Genomic DNA, 21,969 nt, shown 5'->3' with positions numbered 1-21,969 from the left:
TCTCCAGGTGGATACTGGACCCACACCACCATACTCGGACACCTCCGAGGCACAATGAGGTCAAGCTCGGCCACAGGGAGCCTCCTTTTTTTATACAGTAAAATATACTTAGTCTTTTCAGGCTGTTGTAACAAAGGTACCATAGTTTGGATGGTTTATCAACAACAGAAATTTATCTGGAGACAGGGAAGTCCAAGATCAGGGTGCTAGAAGATTTGATGTCTGGTGAGAGAGTTAACAGACACCACTTTCTCTCTATAACTTTACATAGCAGAAGGGATGAAGGAACTCTCTGGGGTCGTTTTTATAAGGGCACTCATCTTATTCATGAGGGCTCTGCCTTCATGACCTAATCATCCTCCAAAGGCCCCATCTCCAAATACTATCATATTGGAAATTAGGTTTCAACATATGAATTTTGGGGAATATATTCAAGCTATAGTATAGTGTAATAATATTTTATTTTAACTATTTTTAAAGTGTACAGTTTTGTGACAATTAGTATTCATATTGTGCAACCATCACCACCATCCATCTCCAGAACTTTATCTTCTCTAAAACTCTGTACTCATTAAACACTAACTCTCCATCTTTCTTCCACTCCACTGTTGTCTATAGCTCCTGGCAACCATCACTCTACTTTCTCTGAGTTGACAACTTTAGATACCTCATATTAGTAGAATCACAGGATATTTGCCCTTTCGTAACTGGCTTATTTCACTTAGCATAATGTCTTCAAGTTTCATCCATGTTGTAGTATGTGTCAGAATTTCCTTCCTTTTAAAGCTGAATAATGTTTTATTGTAAGTATATACCACATTTTGTTTATCCGTTTATTGATCAGTAGACACTTGCGTCATTTCCGCCTTTTGGCTATTGGGAATAATGTTTTGCTACGAACATGGGTATGCAAATATTTGTTCAAAGTCTGTGCTTTCATTTCTTTTGGATATGTACCCAGAAGTTGATGTGGTAATTCTGTTTAGTTTTTTTTGAGGAATCACCATACCACTTTCCACAGGGTCTGCACCATTTACATTCCCACCAGCAGTGCACAAGTGTTTTAATTTGTCACATCCTCAGCAATACTTGTCACTGCTTTTTTGATGGGTGTGAAGTGGTATCTCAGTGTGTTGAATTGTACTTCCCTAGGGAGCCTCCTTAAGGTTATAATATTCCAAGTCCTTTTTTACAGGGAAGATGGTTCACCTGAAAGAAACCTGGGTATGGAGCTTGCTCCTATACCACTTTTAATCCGACTTCCTTTTCCCAGAGCTTAGCAGAGGCTCAGCCATTGCGCCCTCACTCCTGTGCCTCTCCCTCAGGTCCCTCAGGAGGATCAGGAAGCCTGGGTTTTGAAAACCTAAGGGAGAGCAGGTGCGAGGAGTCTGCCCAGAGCATGGAGGGGCCTCAGGCAGAAGAGGGAGATAGCATCAGCAACAACATCTCCTCCATCCCCACCAGCTAACCTTCTCAACAGTTTATCCCTTAATTCTCAAGTAGCCCTGGGAGAAGAGAGGGCAGGCAGGAGTGATCCTGCTATTTTTACTCAAGACCTGAGTACTTCCTGCTGGGCAGAACTATGGGGAGACCAGGTATGGATTCTGAGAGCGAGTTATAAAACAGAGGAGCAAAGAGGCTCACCAAGGCTCAGAGAGGGGAATCAACTTGCCCAGAGTCACAGAGTGAGTGGAAAGGCAGAGAGCACCAGAAGTAATGATCATTGTATAGCTTCTTCGTGGCTGGCTTCCTAGGCCCCATCAGGTGACCTAGCACACATCTTGCTCCAGTGTAGATGTCCCTGGAGTGCCACGTTCCTTCGGTTTCTGGTCTTCCGACCCTATCACTCCCTATGACAACCGTGTCCCACAGGTTCCTCTGCCTCACAGCCTGGGTACAGGTCCGGGGACCCAGACAAAAGCAGTGACTACATTCCCTGCCTGGGGACTCTGCCAGAAGGAAATGAGGCTTGTGTGGTATGACTGGCTCAGCCAGACAGACCTAATTTCCTTTCTAAAGGGGTTAGAAGTTCCAGTTCTAAGAAATCGGCCCCTAGGAATGCTCCTGGAAGAAACAAGAGAAGGGGAGCCTGGGAGTGTGGTGGAAACTTGGTAACACCTAAAACTAGGTCATCTTCTCATTCCCTTGACCTCTTCCTGCTCCCCACCCCCAACACACACATACACAGCTTCTCCTCTGTCACCAGCAAACATTCCTGCTTGGGGAGGTTCTACTCACATACCTCTACTGGCCCCCATCTACCCGGGCACCACAGCATCCAGGTCACATTCTTCCATAGAAAAGAGCTACTATATGTGGGAAAGGGGAATCTGGTGCCCACTAAATCCACACTCGTGACTACTGGGCTCTGCCTGGCTCAGACTTGATCTGGGTCACATGTGAAGTGGGAGACTAGAGACAGAGCACTTCCCAAGGCAATAGCCAACCCCAGGAACCTGTCCTTGGACTCCTTCCTCCTACCTTTTCCCCTTCCTGGCCACTGGAGCCCACCAGGGGGTTCGAGCCCCCAAGGCCATCATTCCCCAAACACCTTTGCTAAGGTGAGGTGGGGGAAGGGGTGGGGAAGCACCACTGCTGAGGTCCTGGATGTCTCCCCAAGAGGGGTGGTCACTTACCCTGAGGTTCACCTGCCCAACCGCCACATAATTAAGCCCCAAGACATGTGCCCTAGAAGCAGAAAAAGGAAGATCTCCACTACTGCTGGCGTGTGAAGAGGTAATATGTATAGCAAACTAGTCTGTATGTATATGTCGGCACACGTGCCCACATACATTTTAAAATATTTAACAAACATTTGTAACACGTATGCTTATTGTGAGCTAGGCATGTTTTAAGTGCTTTATAAGTATTAACTCAGTTCATCTTCATAACAACCCTATGAAGTAGGTACTGTTATCCACACTATACAGATGAACAAACTGAGGCAGAGAAAGGTTAAGTCATTTGCTCAAGGTCATAGAACTAGCAAGAGGCAGCAGCAAGATTTGAACCCAGGCATTCTGGTCTCTCATAGGCACATGTAAGGTGTGTTACTCATATTTGCGTATATGCATCTGTGTGGCTATGTGCATCTTTGGGGAGGGAAAGTTGTCCCACTTAATCCAGACCTTGCAGCTTACAAAGCCTGTAAGGTAGCACTTTGTCCAAAGAACCAGAGCCTCCTGTTTGAAGGTTAGATCTAAGCCCCAGACCACCTATGCTCAGGCCTGGGGCCACTAAGGATGGGTAGAGACAGTCAGGTGGCCCGAGGAGGAGGGGGACTCCAAGGGGCTGCCCTTTCTGCTCCTGTTTCCCAACTGGCCCCACCTTTGTAGCTCCATCAGCCTGGACAGCAGGGGCGACCTCTCCCACACCCTGGTTTCCTCTGGCCCATTTCTTTCAGATGCCAATCAATCCAAGCAGCATGTAAGAAACTGCTGACGCCTGACACCTCCTCAGAGGCAGTAAGGACGAAGTCCCCAGAGTACTTCTGATCTCACATCCTTGGGTCACAGCTAAGACCCTTTAGAACATCTGGTTAAATTTCCCAGGGCTGACAAGAAACCTTATTTTGTATAGTACCAATTAAGAGACACTATAAACGTCTTGCATAAAATGGCCCTGAGAACAATCTCAGAACTCTGCTGGTGTTTGTTGAAAGAGCAGAAATGTGGCCAGAGAACTGTTAGGGAAAATTCTATCTTGAAGTGGCAACAGCTACTATGTAGTAAGTACTGTGTAGTGAGTGTGTCAGTCATTGTTTTAGATATATCATCCCTTTAAGCTTCCAAAAGTCTTTGTGTGTTATTATTCCCATCACACATAGAAGAAAATGAGGTGCCAGTGGACAAATAGCTGTGTTAAACTTAAAAATCTTTAACTTCCATAACCTTTTTTTTTTTTTTAAATAAGGTTTTATTGAGCCAAAATGCTAGCCAAAAGACTGGTTTGGGGGTATGAAGACTAAAAACTACCAGCAGTATGGCTAGACAGCCATGTCTGTTGTCTGAGTTTCGTAAGCATTTTATACATCGTGTAAGGGGAAAGGAGGAGAAAGAGGTAGTCTGAAAGAATTTACATGAGTTATAAGCAAAGGAGTGGGAGAAGGGGAACTGGGACCAGTCCTGGAACAGCAAGAGCCCTAATAAAGAAATGTCTGCTCCTAAGAAGTGTGGGTGGCAGTCCAGAAAACTCATGTGTAAACTAGCAGAGGCTCCTGGAGTTAGATGGTGTCTGGCTAAACTAATCTGCAAAATAGCCACCTGGAAATTAGCCTGCAATTCCAACAGGTAAAACAGGAATATGAGAAGTCTTTTGTTAGCTGGCCCACAGCCATGAACAGACTAAAAGTTCTGTCTCTTTCTCTTACTCTCAGGCTGCTATAATTTACCTTGGGCCATCTCAGAATATTTTTCTGATGAGCTGATTCCAGGGAAGTGTGTGTACTCCAGTTGTGTAATTCCTGGGTGGTGTGTGGATGGGTTTGCCACCACCTCTGGCCACCCAATGCCCCAGCCATGAAACTCCTGAGCCAGGGAGGCACAGGAAGCAGACCTCTGCTTTCCTTAGATTTTCCCATCAGGCAGCCCCAATCACTGCCCTCCAGCTCTAGGAAAGCCCAAACCCCTTAAATCAGAAGAGAAACCATCTGCAGTTACAAAGATAGGGTCATTTATTTATGTTATATTATTGGATTTTAAAGGCAAAAAATACAGTTCTGTTTCAAACACCAAAGTCAGACATCCCCCCCCCAACCCGCACCCCCTTACAATGGTAAATACATACATCTGCACACAAGGGACATCAAAAAACACAGCACAACAGGTCTCCAGGACAGGAAAGCTGCTGTCCTGCCTGTGTGGGGCGCCCCATGGCCAGCCCTGAGGTCAGCAGAGACCCCCGCCCATGCCAAGAGCCAGCACCAGCATTTCCTTTACCCTCTTGTGCCACCTCTGCCCTCTGATCTTTTACAAAGGCCACTTTACAGGGTCACCAGCAACAGGAAAGACCAAAAGAGAGAAAGGCACAGCAGATGACAACTCCATGGTAACAACTTCCAGGTGAAGGAAGTGCTCCCTGAACCATCAGCCCCAAACTCCCCAGGGAGGAAATAAGACCTACAGCATCAAACAAGACCAGGCAAGGGTCCAGCCTAACCTTGGGCCTAGGTGGGCCCCATGAGAGCACCAGAAGGTTAGCGAATGAGGAACAGGTGACATGGGATTTCCCTTGGTTCTGAGAATGAACCACATACTACTGAGAATGAACCACATACTATTTCAATATAACCTGGAGGAAAATACAATAGGAAAAGAAGAAAAAAAAAAAAGTCTGAATTTTGTTTCAAGAGTAAAGTAACAAAGAAGTTATCACCCAGGATTTGTATCCTTTCTTTTAAGGCACTTTGGAAAACTCAGGATCTGGGGCCAGAAAAAGAGGCCTTCATTCTTTACATGTCCCAAAACTCCCTCTCAGTGCAGTTGTTCTTAGTTTTAGGAACATCGCTATAAGGAGCAGGGAGCTGACAGAAGAAATACTCTTTGCATAGCCCAACTGCTTCTGCAGTGGAAAATAAATTTTAATCAATACAAAGGCTCCTGGAAAAAAAAAACCAAGTTAGCATCTGAGATGCTCAAAGCAATAAAGGCACAGGTAAGATTAGGGCCTGACTCAACCTCCACATTGAGGGAGCTGGTTCCCAGGAGGTCTGTGATGGCGATCTGAGTTGCCACCAGCTGGAAAGTCAACCTTGGGATTAGACAGCTGAACCTCATGCCCTCAGCCCAGGCTGGACCCAGCAAGAGCACCCAGTAGTAGAAATTGCCTTAAGCATCTCATCCCAGGCAAGCTAAGCCTCTCCCAGCAGAGGTGGGTTTGTGAAACACAGCCCCATGGTTCAGCCTCCCTAGAGTAGGAGATACCTGCTAAAGACTTGAGAGAGCAGGAAAAGCTTTAGGCACCAGAGTGGTCGTGGGGGAGTGTGAGTGTGTTCAACTGAATTTCGTTCTAGATCTCTAATTAAAAGGCACATTCGCGCTGGAAATGAATAGTCTGTTTGACCCTGAGTGCCACAGGCAAGTTCTAGGGAACAGGCAAGAGGCAAAGGAACAAAAAGAGGGAGGGAGGAAGGAGAACTGGTCCTGCAAGGTGAGCCAGGCAGTGTGGGGCAGAGCCTACAGGGGGAGGCAGCCCCTAGACTCCACTGGGGGGCGGGGCGGATAACTGAGGTTCCCTCCACCTCCCCAGGCTAAGGGCCAGTAAAACAACCTGATGGCTGTCATTTACAACCCCTCAGCCTAGGGCCCTGATAGGAGGTGGGGGGGAGGGGTGTCAGTCCAAGGAGGTGGAGGTTCCCTTTGCCCTGCCCCCTGGGGAGGGTGAGGAGGAGGGAAGCCCTAACTGGTGGGCCAAGGCTTCAGTCTCCCCATAGAGCTCCAGCAGGATAAAGCTCACCAGGAGGCCTTGCCTTCATCGAAGGGTCCAAAGGGGATTTTGCTTTTCACGAAACCTGGCCTGCCAGCTAAATCAGAGGCCTGTTCATGGCCACTACAGCATACATAATTTTTCCCCCCTAAAAAAAAATGTTTTGTCACTTCCTCACATTTAAAACACCACAATAAAAATACATAGGAAATTCAAGTTTACATAGCATGCTCAGAAAAATAAATTGCCAAGACTTAACACTAAACAGCTATGCAAATCTGGATCAACACAAAATCAAGCTAGATGATAAACAAAATCCAATTTGGTCTTTCTTTGAAATACTACAAACTGCTGTTTTTAAAAAGTTTTACATTCACAAAGCAATGTGGAGAAAGGCCACTGAATGTGAGAACACCCAAGGCTTTTGCTCTGATGGCTAAAGTTGCCTTGGAATTCACCAGTTAATGGGGCAAAAGGTCCAAGGCTCAAGTTTTAAAATTCTTTTGCTAAGAAAAGACACACACAGTGATTAACAGCTGCATACCTCTAAAAGAAGAGAGGGGAGGGAGCAAAATGAGAATAGTTAAGCTGTATGTTTTTGTTAAAATATGACAACCAAAAAAATATCACACCAATATAATTTCAGCAGCACTCTCCAATTTTTCATAAAATAATATGAATACACATTTTAAAGCAAAACTCCTCCCTATTTCACAACAAAATAACAGTTTATGGCTGGGAATGAGTCCCATGGGAACCAATTTTGGGTTTGTATACAGCTCTGATTCTTTAGGGTGACACTGTAGATGTGCTGAGAGCGCCCCAAAGGCTGACTGGTTCTACACTTACAAACGCCACGCAGAGCTAGGAAGTCACGTGCTGAGCCAAGTTGGGGACAAAATACCCCACTCTGTCCTGGCCATCTGGAAAGGCATGTGAGTGATGAGTGAAGGGGGCCTATCACTCTGATTGGTAAGAATGAGAGAGACCAGCCCAGCACACTGGCAGCAACACAGCTGAGGTCCCTGGCCATTCTTAGGTCTCTGATCAGTGCACCAAAATGCTAGCTCGGTGTCCCGACGTCCACTGTGATTTGGGTATATAACGGGTATCTCTCTATGCCCAACACCTCGTAAGTGAGTGAGTTCAAACCATCAGAGAGCATTGTCTCCTTCGTATGTGCGATTCGGTCAAATCTACAAGAAAGAAAAAAAAAGGGCAAGCGGGATTAGTGTAAAACAAAAATCTTAAGAAAAAAACTATTAAATGTTTGTACTTCATTGCTCCTGCCACCACACCCCATGGACTAACCCATTCCAAACCCTCGAGGCACAGAGCTCTCTCCAGAGTCTCATTCCTGCAGCCTGCCCCATCCTAAAGGGGGAAGAAGGAATATAAGCGAACACAGAACATACCTCTGAGGATTGGGTTCATTTTTCTTGTCTCTTGAGTGGCGAATCATCCGACACTTTCCAACCACAGCATTTGGGCGAGATATAGACATGCCTCTAAAAACTAACCTGCAAAGAACAAAGAGACAAACCATCATCATAGAGCTGCCATAAGCTTGGGTCTGGTAATGCCGGCTACAAAACTGTTGCCCCATCCAGCATCCTGCTTACTGTTCTTACTTGGCCCAGACCCCAGCCCAGTATGGCACTGGTTAAAACTCACACCCTTTCCCCATGTTCTTTTACCACTGATTATGTGGTCTGTGTTGGTGACTATTGTGTGCCAGGCTCTGGATGTGTCTGCCCTCGTGGAACTTATAGCATGGATGCTTAGAATACAGGTCAGTCAGCGCCAGGATGGAGGTGAAGAAGGGAAGATGGGGTTGTGGGGGACAGAGAGAGAAGCGATTAATGCTACCTGAGCAAAACTCGGCAGAGCCGAGATATGAAAACAAATGGGTGTCTAACAGAGCATTTCCGACAGCACAGGCAAAGGCAGGGAGACAGAACAAGGAGAGTGCTCTCAGGGAGCAATGCCAGCTTCCAGGGACTGGTGAAAGAGTCTAGGGCAGGAAGTGGCTGGAGATGAGCAAGAAAGAAGGGCAAAGGCTAAATTGCAGAGGCCTCCACAGAGCTTTAAACATCCCAGTGAACAGTGCCAGTGTCTGAAAGGAATGTAATATGCAATGTTTCCCGAAGTTTTTGGCCTAGAGACATCTATCTCTCTGATAAGCAGTGTAAGAATGGAGAGCAGAAAATAAGACTACAGGCAGCCAGAACAGGGCAGAAGGTTCTAAGTAGAGTCTGAGGGAAAGAAATAAGGACCAAAACCAAAGCCTTGGCAGCAGGAATAGAAAAGTTAGTTAAGAGGCAGGACTGGCTGCTCCTGGACAACTTAAAGGTTTCTGGCCTATATAAAAGACTTGGATCTATGCCACTTTCTCACACAAAGTTAACCTTGAACGGCATGGGTGCTGCTCTGACAAGTACCTTCTGTTAACTGATCAAATCAGTGTACTCCAATCAAGAAGGCACTAGGCTGTATTCTAACATCAAACAGTGACAAGTTCGGATCAGCTCATAGGGAATAGGTGCCTCTTACCTGTGGCTGGCAGGGTTGAAGACTCCTTGCCAAGGAGAACTGGGCAGAATGTGGTTTCAAATGCTACTGACAGATGGTTTTTTATCATGTGCAATGACAACCCACATGATAAAGGTTTTACCAGCTTCCAAAGAGCCCCAGGGTATAGATGGGGTAGGTTGGTCATGAAATGATGGTTGTTAGGGTCTGGTGGATACACAGAGTTTCATCACACTACTCTGTCCTCTTTTGTGTATGTTAAAAAGAAGTCCAAAAAAAAAAAAAAAAGTAGTACAAATATTCTGTGAAGAATTTGGGATCCTGCCCAAAGAAACTTGTTCCACACTCAAACAGGACCACAGTGAGATGCTGAATTTTTGTAAAGGACACATGTTTACTCCTTCAGTACAAGATGGCATGTGGCTAACGCAAAAATCACAGAAGCTAATTTTCCTAAAGACATCTTTAGCACCTATAGTGTCTATACAGTGCACAACTAAGAATCTGGGCTGAGCAGGCACTGCATCCCTCCTGAGGGCTGATCCTCGCAGAATAACCAAGCACTGAATGAAAAACAGGAAATGAACAGTGACAGGGAAGGAGATCTAAGTTGTGACCATTACCTGTTAAAAATGTCATCATCTTCACCTCCCCAGCCCCAATAATTATTAGGAAATCCATTGATGGTGAGAAACTGTTCTTTACTTAGAGCAGAGACACCTCCAAAATACTGAACATAAGGTAGGCTGAGGAAATAAAAAAAACACATACACACATATACACAAGGGACCAGTGATTAGTAAGCTTTGACTTTCTCCAAAAAAAAAAAAAAAAAAAAAAAGCTTGATCAAAACAGAAACACTTCTAAAGTTATTTTTATTCTCTGGAACTTTTTAATCGGGGATTTATGAGGGTTTTCTTTGTTCTGTTTTTTATATCAGACAAAGATTATTTTAGAGAAGATACATCTCAAAAAGTAGAGTCTCAAGTAGAGTCTTCCTCATTCTAAGAATACTGTGTTACGTTTGTGGTAATCTAGAAAATCAGTCGGTGACAAAAACATAAGCTCAGTTTTTCTGCACTGCTCAGGAATCTGCTTCTCAGGAGTCCTGTTCCTGCACAGGAAATCCTTACCCAGGAGGTCCAGGAATCTGAGAGTGTTTTACAGTCTCCCTGTGCTCATCCATCTACTAGTCTAGCTTTCATTTGCTTAAGGTATATTGGCCTGAACACTGACTCTAACAGTTAAGACAGCATTTCTAAAAATTTTCTAAAAATAAAATTTTCTTAGAAATTTCTACCATATACTGAACTTAGCAAAATGTATAATGGTAAAGCTATTCGGACGCATTTTCAAGCAGCAGGGCATCGGGGCTCTCTCATCTGTACGAATCTTCTTATATTTCAGTATTTCAATGGTTATGATTCGTGGGCTCCCGAGGGATACAGAGGAAGCAGTAATGAGAAATGTCAAGAATCAGGATGTGCCTGGAGGTCATGCAAAGGCCTTCTGTGGAGGCTTTAAAGATTATGGTTCTGGGATGACCCCGTGTGCAGTTTCAAATCACACTCGGTCTCTTACTAGAATCCAAAGAGACCAAAACCTATCACACAAATTATGGAAAACTCTAACTCAGACTCAGAGGGACAAGTCAGCCAAACCATACAGAACCTATAAAAAGAAAAAGCGATTATTATTTTCAAATACATGCAGCAATTCTGACTGCAAGAAGCCATAAAAGAAGATCCCTGGGGGCCTGCTTTAGAATCTAAGGTAATCTGTTTGTAATAAGGTGTCATCACCAAGGTGCCATGTCATCCACTTTTTGACTTTCCTCACACTCAGCCTGTACTTAAAATATGACGGTTTGAACCAGAGGTGCCCAGGCCAAGATTTTTTGATAATCAGTGTTTTTATAGAAATGCACTCTTTGCCACTTTGAAGGGAAGTACAGCTCAGTTGATAAGATCTGCTTTTGCTGTTTCTGCTGCTTTCTCTTACCTCCCCCTGCCCCATCTCACAAGTTTAAGTGGTTCTGGAAAAAACAGATATGGTGCTGTGGTAAAGAATTAGGCGCTCACCACCATGCTTCCAGGGAGGAATTAAGAGGGGCCCAGGTATAAGCCTGTGCATCTCAAAGAGAAGATGATACAAACACCGGGGGCGGTGGGGGGTGGGGAGCGGCGGGAGGGGGGCGGTCGGTACGGGGAGATGTGGGGCAGAGTGCTGTTTACAATTTTTTTCCCCCTTGAAGACAGCAAGTTTACGGCCTGAATACGTTTGATCTGGGGGAAGGACTTCTTAACATCCCTAACTATATTCATCTCAAAGACCTCATTCCCTCAGCAAAGGAGGATAGAAAGAATTATGAGAATAAAACTGAGTCTGAAAGAACACAGCTGAATCCAAACCAAGGGACTGCTGGTCAGGCCCAGGCTGGCCCACCCTTGCAATCAGCCTGAGGCAGAGGTGTATACAACGGAACCTGTAGCACAGCTTCCCGCAGCTTCTTACAGTAGGGAGGGAAGGGTCAGGTTATGCAACTGATAGGTGATTTAAAACCATTTTGTCTTAATACAAATATGGGTAAATTACAAAAGAAAATAAACATTTGTGTTTGTTTGTTTGTTAAGATAAAACTATGAACTACAGGATAATTTTCCCCCTATGAAAATATGCTTTGGATTATACCATTGTCCCTGGGGGCAAGCATCAGCTGACCTTCCCACTAAGGGCTTTTGGGTAGAAACATTTGGGCCTCAGGTTTAAGCAGAAGCCTGTGCGTTGCTGAGAAACAGAATCATGTTTCCGTTTAAAAATCATGTTCTGCTTAAAGTACCAAGGAACATTTGCTGAGGTATGCAAGCCCTAGAATTTACTAGGGGAGAATGATACTAATTTGCTTCCCAAACTGGGTGGGAAAGAGGAGAGAAGAAAACAAAGAAACAGGATTTGTCTGGAGCCTAGACAAGCTATCTCAAACATTAAAAACTATTCTTGTCTGGAAGTACAGAGATTATAGGCATTTCTGCACTCCACTTACCTTCTCAAACAATAACTAATTTTGGACTTAAAAAGCACTCATTTTTCAGAGGAGGCATTCTTTTCCAGAGTCTAAAGATACATTCCTGGGCTAGAGGAACTGCATTTCCTGTTGTCATATCACAGAGAAATGTGTTTTCTGTAGACTTTGGTGAACAGCTCTTACCTAAATCCAAACTTATCCATTGCTACGGAAATGTGCCGTGGCTGTGAAAAACACCTGTAGGCATTACGGTCATCCATTGGAATGAGATCCACATCGCTAAACACAAAGCAGCTGTAGTTGTAGTCTTTCAAGGCCTCTTGAAAGCCAATGTTGAGGAGCTTAGCACGATTGAACATGGACTCTCCAGCCTAGTGTAGAAACAAAAGAAGTGATATTAGAGGCCGGAAGGCCTTTCAGCAGAACTCAGGGACTGGTAACTTGTCCACTACACATGGTCATTACTCTACTTTTGGGCCTCATTTTTCTGCCCTCATTTACAAATTAATATCAAGTGGTATATAGCCTGAGTCAGAATCCCACTTCTCGGAATTCTCCTGTAGGACTTGTAAATGTGAGAATGATATATGAATGATTTAGTTCCCCCAAGGGGTGTTCGTCAGAGCAAAAGATTGCAAACAATGACATAAGCACCACAAGGGAAGCAGTTAAATAAATCATGGTACAGCCACATAACGGAGTGGAGCTATTTAAAAATCTATGGAAGTGCTAAAAGGAAATAGTATTGATAGGTGAAAAGGCATTTAAACATATGTGTCATTTATTTACATACTATTTATAGACTAATTACAGAAAAGATACCCAAGAAACTCGTGCCTATGGGACTTTTCACTTCTACCGTCTTTTTTAATTTACATGGTCCACTAAGGTTGATAACCACGTTGTGTGCCTATCAAGTGTCTGTCACTAAACTAGGCACCAGAGAAATAGGGCAAATCCAACTCAATCTCTGCCCTTCCAGTGTCCATGGCATATGATGGGAAACAGTGTGGTACATGCCACGATATAAACAGGGTGTATGAGAGAGAGGATAACACCTGCTTCAGGATGCCGACCACTGAGCCCCAAAGCACCAAGTCTGTTCATGCAAAGGTACTTCATGTTTTATTTACTTATATATTTTCGGTCTCCCCCCACTAGAACGTATACTCCACGAAGGCTGGACTTTTTTTTTTACTATTTATTCACCCAGTGCCTTGAACACGGCCTGGCATACAATAAGAGCTCAATAAATAATGGAAGGACAGACAGACAAATGGGCGGATGGATGGATGGATGGATGGATGGATGAATTGATGGATAGGTTTCAACATGCGATGGCAGAGAGAAATCTTTTTTGAGAAGCTCTAACCAAAGGGCTCCTTCAGGGTCATCAGCATGAGTCTCTGTTCTTAACCAACTTCCACAGCCCTATGTTACTAAGGGCAGTAAGAGCATTGACACTGCCATCCTTACACTTAGCAATTCACAAGCCCTTCCACACATGTGCTCTCATCCTGACCAGAATCCTCCCAACAACGCCATGAAGAAACTAAGGCCACATAAAAGACACAGCTGGGACTGGAGCCCAGCACTCAGGAATTCTCACTTTATGGTCTTTCCCAATCTCTCTTGGAATCGACAAGATCAGGGCTCTCTACTTTGGAGGAAAAAAAAGTGTCCTACAAGGGCCTGAAGTGGTTACAAAGCTTCAGAAGTGGGATGCCCAAACCGCTCTCTCCAGGCTCCCGAGAGAAGACCTGAAAACTGGTGCTCCACAAGGCTGCCTCTACAAGCACAGAGCCGGCGGACAGCGCCACGACACCCAGCTTCAGGTGGGTGACTCGGGAAAACAAACCGCTCAAGGAAAACAAGTACCAGGAAGTCATACAAAGCAGCCAAGAGACCACTAAGTGAATTAAGGAAGCATTTTACACAAGAGCTCCTTTCTTCAGCCCATGACAAAGCTTTCTAACCATACATGGTGAAAGAGAAAACTGTGCCCAACATCACACACTGTATTCTTTGGCTGTCTCACCAGTTAAGTCATTTAGAATTCCGCCTTTGGCTAATTCTCTAAAGCCATGAAGCACAAAAAGTTCAAAGTTTAGAAACTGCATATGAAAACCATGAAGTTGTTGTAATTATTACTATTGCAACAATACCTTGCTAATACTTTCCTCCCAAAGCCTTCTACCTTTTAGTGATGGCCAGAGAGGCCTGTGCCTGGTGCTTTCCTTGTTCCTTCAGCCCCATGAAGACCCGAGAAGAGTTAGCTTTCTCTGAACATTTTCAAACACAATTCAGACCCACTGAACACTTTTCCAAGTGAAAAGGCAGTGTCTGAACAAAGCCCTTCCGCACTTGTGCAGCAGACCTCCGAGTGCGGCTGCCCAGTGTTCCCTTCTCTTGGTACTCTCTCTAATGACAGAGACAAGGGGCCGTTAACCACATGACCTGGCCTCCTGGCCACAACTGTGTGATCTAAGCAGACACCTGACTGAGACTAAACTAAGCATTTTTCCTCTCTCAGGAACTGGAAATCTGGAACCATAAATGGGCACCTCTGGAGCCGAGCCCCCAGAACGATGGCCGCCTGGAGGAGAAACTCTAGAAAGAGACCTGGTTCTGCGCCTTTCCCCACGTGGGATGCAACAGTGCCTTGGACTCAGTAAGGCACTCCAGTGTCTGGCCCACACTTAGAACCAGTTAGGTGGTTTACTAAAATGACCTGAACTACATATCACCCCTCCCACCCTTCCTCCCAGCCTGGCCTCAACCTGAGTGATCCTGGGAGAGGGGAATGGCAGGCTATACTTTTGCAGGGGTTAGCCCCTAGGAACACCAGATCAGCGGAATGACAGATGAGGAAAGTATGCATCTTCCTCTTTCTCCCTTGGGGTTACAGAAATGTCAGTTCTATGCTTGTTTGGGTGGAATGCTATAATACCAGACATTGTTCAGACACTGCCTTTTCACTTTTTATTAAGAATGGGTAACATTCTTAATAAAAAAGACAAGCCCTGGCAAGTCCACAACTCCCGGCACTAACAGCAGGTGCTTATGCCTCTCAGGGGACCAGGTAGATACCCAGCCCCCGTTCCTGCCCCTCTTCACTGGGCACATTCATCCAGTGCACCTACCACTTCATTCGCTCAAGTCAACATTTATCAAGCACCTACCTACTGTTTGGCCAAGCCAAAATGTTATGACAGACACATGCGGTTTTATCCCAGGAATGCCAGCTTCTTCATTTATTATCTATGTGACTTTGGGCAAATCATACCTCTAAGCCTCAGTTTCCTCACTGGTCATAGGCATGACAACAGGTGGGTTGTAGTAAATGAGGCAATGCATGACAAGGCCCTAGCACACTGCCCAGCAACAAATGTTGGCAACATTACAAAAGAAAGGATTCCCATCCATCTTGAACAGTCAGACCTTTCCAAATGTCTCCCGGAAACCCAACCTGGAGACTCCTCCTTTTCTCCTATTTGTGTGCATGCTTCCCAATCAACGTCAAGATTCCTTCCAAATTCTGCTTCTCTGATTGGGGGGGGGGGGCGGTTCTTTTCGTAAGGATTAAGGCTCAAGAGAGTTAGTCTGTGGCCCGTATGATGAAAGTCTCTACAGCAGCCGAAGAAAGAGAGCTTTAGAGATGTATGGAATGCTTAGGAAGTCACACATGGTGAAGGGGACCTGGGGCACTGGGAGCAGAGGTCCCTCTGAAAGACCAATCATTTTAAAGTGCACGCTTCATTTTCTATTGGTAGACAAGTTATCCTTATCCCTTCCTTCTCGGGCAAACTGGCTCCTCCTAGCAGAGAGAGAGGACAAAAGGAAAGATGAAAGGCCAAACACCATATAGCATTCCCACACCTGACAGGGCAGCTGTCCCACTGACCAGAGCTCACAGAGAAGCCTTTTATGACTGGGCATACAATCCTGACAACAGGTATATGAGTCAGTCAAGCAGAACCAACAATAACCAGTAAAGAAAGGACAGGAGCTTGGGCTTGGTCAGGCACGCTGGCCTGGGGTAGAGTGAGGACACTTGAAGTGGGAGGCCTGGTATGGGACTGAAGGCCAAGCTCCCCAGAGGAGAGAAAAGAAGATGCTACCTTCAGACAGATCACGCAGCAAATCCTTCTGGCAGATCTGGGTGGCAGGGAAGAATGTCTTAAGAAGTACCAGGTGGCTCTCCAGGACTATTAAAACCTTTTTATTAGAGTCCTCGTTTACACTAAAGATAGCAGAGAGCAAATAGTATGTCCACTGAAAATGGAATCCTCCTACACTGCTGGTGAGAATGTGATATGGTACAGCCACCTTGGAAAGCAGTCTGGCAGTTCCTTAGATAAAGAATTACCACATGATTTGGCAATTCCACTCCCAGGATATATTCAAGGGGAATAAAAACACGTTTTCTACACAAAAATTTTTACACAGTGTTCATAGTAGCACTATTTACAATAGCTAAAAAGTAGAATGGCACACATATCCATCAACAGATGAATGAACAAACAAAATGTGGTATATCTATACAATGGAATGTTATTCAGCAATAAAAAGGAATGAAATACGGACACATGCTACAACACAAATTAACCTTGAAAACATTATGCTAGGTGAAAGAAGTCAGTCACAAAGGATTGTATATTTGTTATGATTCCATTTATATGAAATGTCCAGAATAGGCAAATCCATAGACAGAAAGATTAGTGGTTGCCTAGGGCTGGGAAGAATAGAGAGATTGGTAGCTAAGAGGCATGGGGCTTCTTTTTGGCATAATGACAATGTTCTAAATTGATCTTATGGTGATGGATACACAATTCTGAATACACTAAAAGCCACTGAGCTATATATTTTAAATAAAGAATTGTATGCTATATGATTATATCTGTTACCAAAAAAAGAAAAAGAAAAAAGAAGAGAGCAAGCCAACCCCAGAGACAGAAGAGGCCCAGAGAGTCATGTTTCTCCTCTCATATACTAGTCATTGAGTGTCTATGCTTAGCAGTAGGGATACATAAAAGGAAAAAACACAGGCTCAAGTTAAACAGGCAATTGTAACGGGTACTTTATGGTGGACAGCTACCAGGGGAAGGAAGAGGAGGGGAGCAGGGGCGGGGTGGGGAGCACTACAGAGCCCAGCACAGATGGAGATGTAAATATGGAGACACTAACCTAGCCCCAGAGGATTAGAGGCTGTGAAGAAGTCAGTCAAGTATAGTGGAGAGGCCTGAGAAGAGTATTCCTAGGAGAGCAGCATTTGTAAAGGCTGTGAGGAAAAGAGAACTTTCAAGGAGCTATAAGAAATACAAAATAGGGAAGGCAGAATAAGATATGAAGGTGGAGGTGGATCAAATCATGGGACAGAGAGGGAGGGAGGCTCGGTACTCTGCTAAAATACTGAAGCTTTATCTTCGATTTAGGCCACATGGAGCCTTTGAAGGTTTTAAACAAGGATTATGTTTTGCATGTCAAGAAGGGATTTGTGCCCCACGCCCCAACTGAAGGCGGGGAGACAGGTTTGAAAGCTGCTGCATGGTTCATCAGAGATATAAAGACTAGGCAGTAATGGTGGGCAAGTGGAGAATGCCTCCCCCAAGGGCTCCACTTTCCCATTTCATGCCCCCCAACCCCTAACCGCCCCTCTCCACCCTGCTTCCTAGGCATGTGCGCTGCACTCGAAAGCAGCCTTTGTGGGGCTTTCAGGACAGGTACCAGAGTGTGGTCCAATCCTCACTGTGGTTCATGCAAATTCTGACTGTGGTTAAGCCAAGCATGGCCTTCACCTGATTTCAACAGGTGACAGACAACCAATTGCAAAAAGCCATGGCTTCTGCTGGCCCAAGTTCTAATAGTCTCTAGGAGATCTGTCGAACCACCCTGCCTTCCCTGGATGTCAGGCCCATGTGTGCTCACCAGCAGACGTGTCCCAGCCCATGATAGCTCAGGGACTGACCACACTCGGCTCCCCCTCCACCAAAAGACACAGCAGCAGTGAGGTTGGAAACATTAACTTCAAGTCAAGACTCTTGAAGAATAGAATTTCTATGTGATGAGAGAGACAATACACACGCGCCTTGCCCATCGCGATGCCACTCCTCTCTGCCCGCAGTTACCCACAGGCTCTCAACCCCAACGATGCAGAAACAGGTCTGCGGTCAGTGAAAATGTTTGCTGAAACACCCTTTGCTTTTTTGTGCCCAAACACCAAGAGGAAAGGTCTAGGTGGAATGGGTGGTGGGAAAATAGAGGAAGCTCTGGCCAGGCAGTCCACACTTGCAGGCCTAAGTGTGGACTTTGGGATGGTGGACAGGCTGGCTGGGAGGTGATCCCCAGAGATTACGGGGAAGGGCCCGGGATTATACAAATGCTGAGTTTGTGGAGAGTTAATATCCATTCACCCATGATTTCACAGCAGTGGGGCCTCTAGATTTTAACAATAATAATAGGGTAGCCCAGAGCCTGGACAGGCCTTCAGTGAAACCTGGATCTGAGATGTAAGCTTTTCACTCAGAAAGTGAAGGAAACGAGCCCTTCAGGACCAGGGAGCTCACAGAGTGGTTCTCTGTTTGACAAAATAATTACTCTCAGGAGTGAATACATCCTTGGCCTGCCAGGCTAACACACAGGTCAGATGCCATAAGTTGCTTTTGGAGAGAACTGAGCTAAACAGGAAAGTCCAGCAGGGATTCTGGGTGATGTGAACAAAGAGAAAAGAATTTTTAAACCCCAGCTCCACAGGAGCCATAGCAGGATGCCTTCCTCTCTCCCTGGGCCTGAGGCACTGGCTTTCTGCAGAAAAAGACTTTAAAAAATAAAGACTTCACTTTCAGAAAACAATTTGGCCATTTATCTTAAGAACTATAAAAATGTTTGAATCATATCTGAACCCATAATCCTGAAAATCTAGCCTGGGGAAACCTAAATGTGAAAGATGCCAGCACAAAATAAGCTTCAGACTCAAAGATATTTATTGCAGCAGTATTTACACTAGTGAGAGGGTGGAAATGATCTAAATGCCCGGTAATATAGAGGAATGGCTACGTTAATTATGGCAGAACTGCATGCTCAACTACTATGAGGGCATGGAAAGGGATGATTATGAAGACTATGAAATAACATGGAAAGATGTTGATGATACAGAATTTTAGAAAAAAGCAGGATACAAAAGTCTACATACATATAGAATGAGCTCACCTGTAGCTTAATTTTAAGAAGGCAAAGTCTCTTAGGCCTGTACAATGGGCTGGCATTTCCGAGAGAGCCCACCGAGCCCATGACCTTGCCCGGCAGACCACGGGGCCCAAAGGATGGCACACGGGCAGGATTATTACACAGCTTCCCCCAGGGCCTGGGCTCTGGGTTTGATTTGGAGGCGTGTGGACATTACCAGGGTGGCAGCAGTGGTGGTGGCAGCGGCAGCAGTCACAGCAGCAGTTAGGTCGGCACTCCTGTCTCTCTCTCTCTCTCTCTCTCTCTCTAGGAGGTGGAGGGTACAGAAGAGGAGGTAGGTGGACAGTAAGAAGCAGACCACAGAGAGAAGCTCCTCCTTCAGCTGGCTTTGCTACAAATAGAATTAACAAGTAAAGGCAAAAGGCCCCCACTAGAAAAAGAAAAAAAAGGAAAAAAAGGAAAAAAGAAGGATGGATACAAAAGGGAGAGGTAAGGAAGAGAGGCAAATGTCAAAGCTGCAAAGGAAAAAGGGCCCATTCCAACCACCGTTGTTCTACGGCAAAGGCAAATTCCTAATAAGTAGTCATTCCCTGTCCCAAAGTCAAGAGTGAGCAGAGAAAATGGCATTTCCCAGAATAACATCCAGGGAAGCAACTCACCAGCCCTGTGAGTACCTATAAGTGCTTTGACACATTCCTCGGGAGAACAGAGGGAGCCATGGACAGAGAGGAAAACAAACAGCAAAGGAGACCCCAATCACTGGGGCAGTGCACAGTGGTAGGACACAGACACTCCCAGCCCTTCCACAACCCTCTAGAGCCCCAGGCTCCAAAAGTCTGAGTGCTCAAAGGAGGGGGTGCCGCAAGACAGGATCGGCCCCGCCCCTCCTGAGCCCTGTTCCTGCACACATCAACCTGGACACTGACGGCTCAGGGAGGAAATGGAAGGCAGGGGTGGAGGATGGTAAACGGAGATGAATGATCAAGATAGAAACCAAACCAGTGGGGGCCACAGGGTCGGGCAGCTGTCCTCAGTGATGGCGTAGGCTCACGAGTCTGCTTCACCCCAATTCATCTGGGCCTCATTTAGGAACCAGTTGCCTGGCCCAGGGACAGAGACAAACTGCGGAGGTATGGTGACAGATGCTCTCACTCACTGAAGGTACAAAGGGCTCTCTCCAAACCTGCCCTCACTTTGTCCCAAACAAGCAGCCTGGAACCACCTCACAACAGTGCACAGATAAAAAGGAAGAGGGAAAAAATTCCAAAGCCAGACAAGCTAGGTCCCCCCTCTACTTCCAGGCAACCCAGCCCTTCAGGCCAGGGTTTAGTTGTTAGCGTAACTGGGCAAGCCTCTTGGAGGGTTCTGAGGGTGTCACTCCAAAGCTACCCTCCACCCGCCATGACCCAGTGGGACTTGCAGCATTGCCAACTGGATGTGGAGCTGTTCCCCAGTGAGGGAAATCGAATATTTGGAGAATTAATCTGGCAAGGTGAGGCATTCCTTAGGCTTCAGGGAACCCAAGCAACCTACTTACCTTTGTGAGCCTTCCCTCAGCAGAACAATGAGAATAACCATGTGCCTCACTGAAGGGTGGTTAGGGTCAAAATTTAAAGTGAGACCACAAAAGATATTCAGTCCAAAGGACAAAAACCATAAGTTTTATGACCATCAACGACTACAAGGTTAAAGTTGGTTCTCTTCACTTTTCCCGAAAAGGGAGGCCACCCCAAGGGCTATGTCCCAGGCAGCTTGCTCTGGTCAGCAAGAAGTAGGAAACTTAGGGTAAGCCCCAGGAAGGGGCCATGCACATTCCCAAGCGTCATGAGCTGGGCTGACTGAGAAAGGAAGTTTCATTTCCAAGAGGCACAGCCCTCACCAGAGAATGTGAAGCAAAGGGTCCTGAGAGTGGGTGTAAGTATATGGGCAGAAGTCACAGGGAATAGCTTATTGCTCCAAACGCTGGATGAGCACTGGACTGACTGCATGGAGCCATGTGGTCAGGGAGACCTAGGGGACTCGGAGTCCAGGGGCCACCAACTGGGTTGAGCCCACACACAGGCAATCACTCATCATCCCTCACTAGGAAGCACAAAGTGGCCTGAGAGCATCAGAGAGGGAGAAGTCAGCTCCACCCAGGGCTTCACAGAGCTAATACGGTTGGGATGCTTTAAATGGTGGCCAGAAAGAGAGCAAGTAGGGGAGAAAAGGCAGGCAAGCAGGGCAGAAGGTTCGGCATAAGCAAAGGCACCAGGCCAGAGCATAGAATTGTATCTGGGTAAAGATGGAGATGCCAGTATGGCTGCTACACAAAGGGTGTGAAGGAGGGCTGAGAAGGAAGTGGCTGGAGGTAGGTCAGGGCTGGACTGCAGAGGGCTCAGGACTGCAGATGCTTTCAACTCTTGCTTGTGGGCAGTGGCAACACACCACTCAGCTGAGTGAGATCAGAGGTGCCAGAGGACATACAAATGGAATTGGAGAGACCGTTCCTGGGTGCTGGCTCCAGGGCACAGGCCACCATGGTGATTACAAACCCATCAAGCCAGCTGGGCCTGCATTCCTCATTTGTGTGGTAACTTTTATGATGGTTTATTTCACAAACATCCTGTATTTATTATTTAAGGGTAATGCTGACAGGTGCAACCTGTCTTCCCTTTACCTTCCATGCTTCCAGTTTCTTTTCTTGATTAAAGTATGAGAAGTGCAGTATACACTGTCCCCCAGCAACTATACCTTGATGTCCACCTCCGCGCCAAGGTACCAGTCCTGGACCTCCGGTAGGACACTTGTGCCTTGAAGCAGC

General features: G+C 45.8%; 1 protein-coding gene across 1 annotated transcript in view; it reads right to left on the bottom strand.

The window, feature by feature from the left end:
* Window positions 1-4,649: 4,649 nt before the first annotated feature.
* B4GALT1 (beta-1,4-galactosyltransferase 1) overlaps window positions 4,650-21,969 on the bottom strand; it is a 46,313-nt gene continuing 28,993 nt past the window's right edge. Inside the window, exons 3-6 of the mRNA XM_016130337.2 lie at window positions 12,165-12,352; window positions 9,579-9,701; window positions 7,839-7,943; window positions 4,650-7,619 (exon numbers count right to left, since the gene is read on the bottom strand). Of these exons, the coding sequence (XP_015985823.1) occupies window positions 7,487-7,619; window positions 7,839-7,943; window positions 9,579-9,701; window positions 12,165-12,352 (549 nt within the window). The 3' untranslated portion in view covers window positions 4,650-7,486. The remainder of the gene's footprint in view (window positions 7,620-7,838; window positions 7,944-9,578; window positions 9,702-12,164; window positions 12,353-21,969) is intronic.

This window comes from Rousettus aegyptiacus, unplaced genomic scaffold (genome assembly GCF_014176215.1).
Source record: "Rousettus aegyptiacus isolate mRouAeg1 unplaced genomic scaffold, mRouAeg1.p scaffold_m13_p_3, whole genome shotgun sequence".
Taxonomy (NCBI): domain Eukaryota; kingdom Metazoa; phylum Chordata; class Mammalia; order Chiroptera; family Pteropodidae; genus Rousettus; species Rousettus aegyptiacus.
The sequence above is the reverse complement of the archived record's forward strand: the minus strand, read 5'-3'. Positions and strand labels throughout refer to the sequence as shown.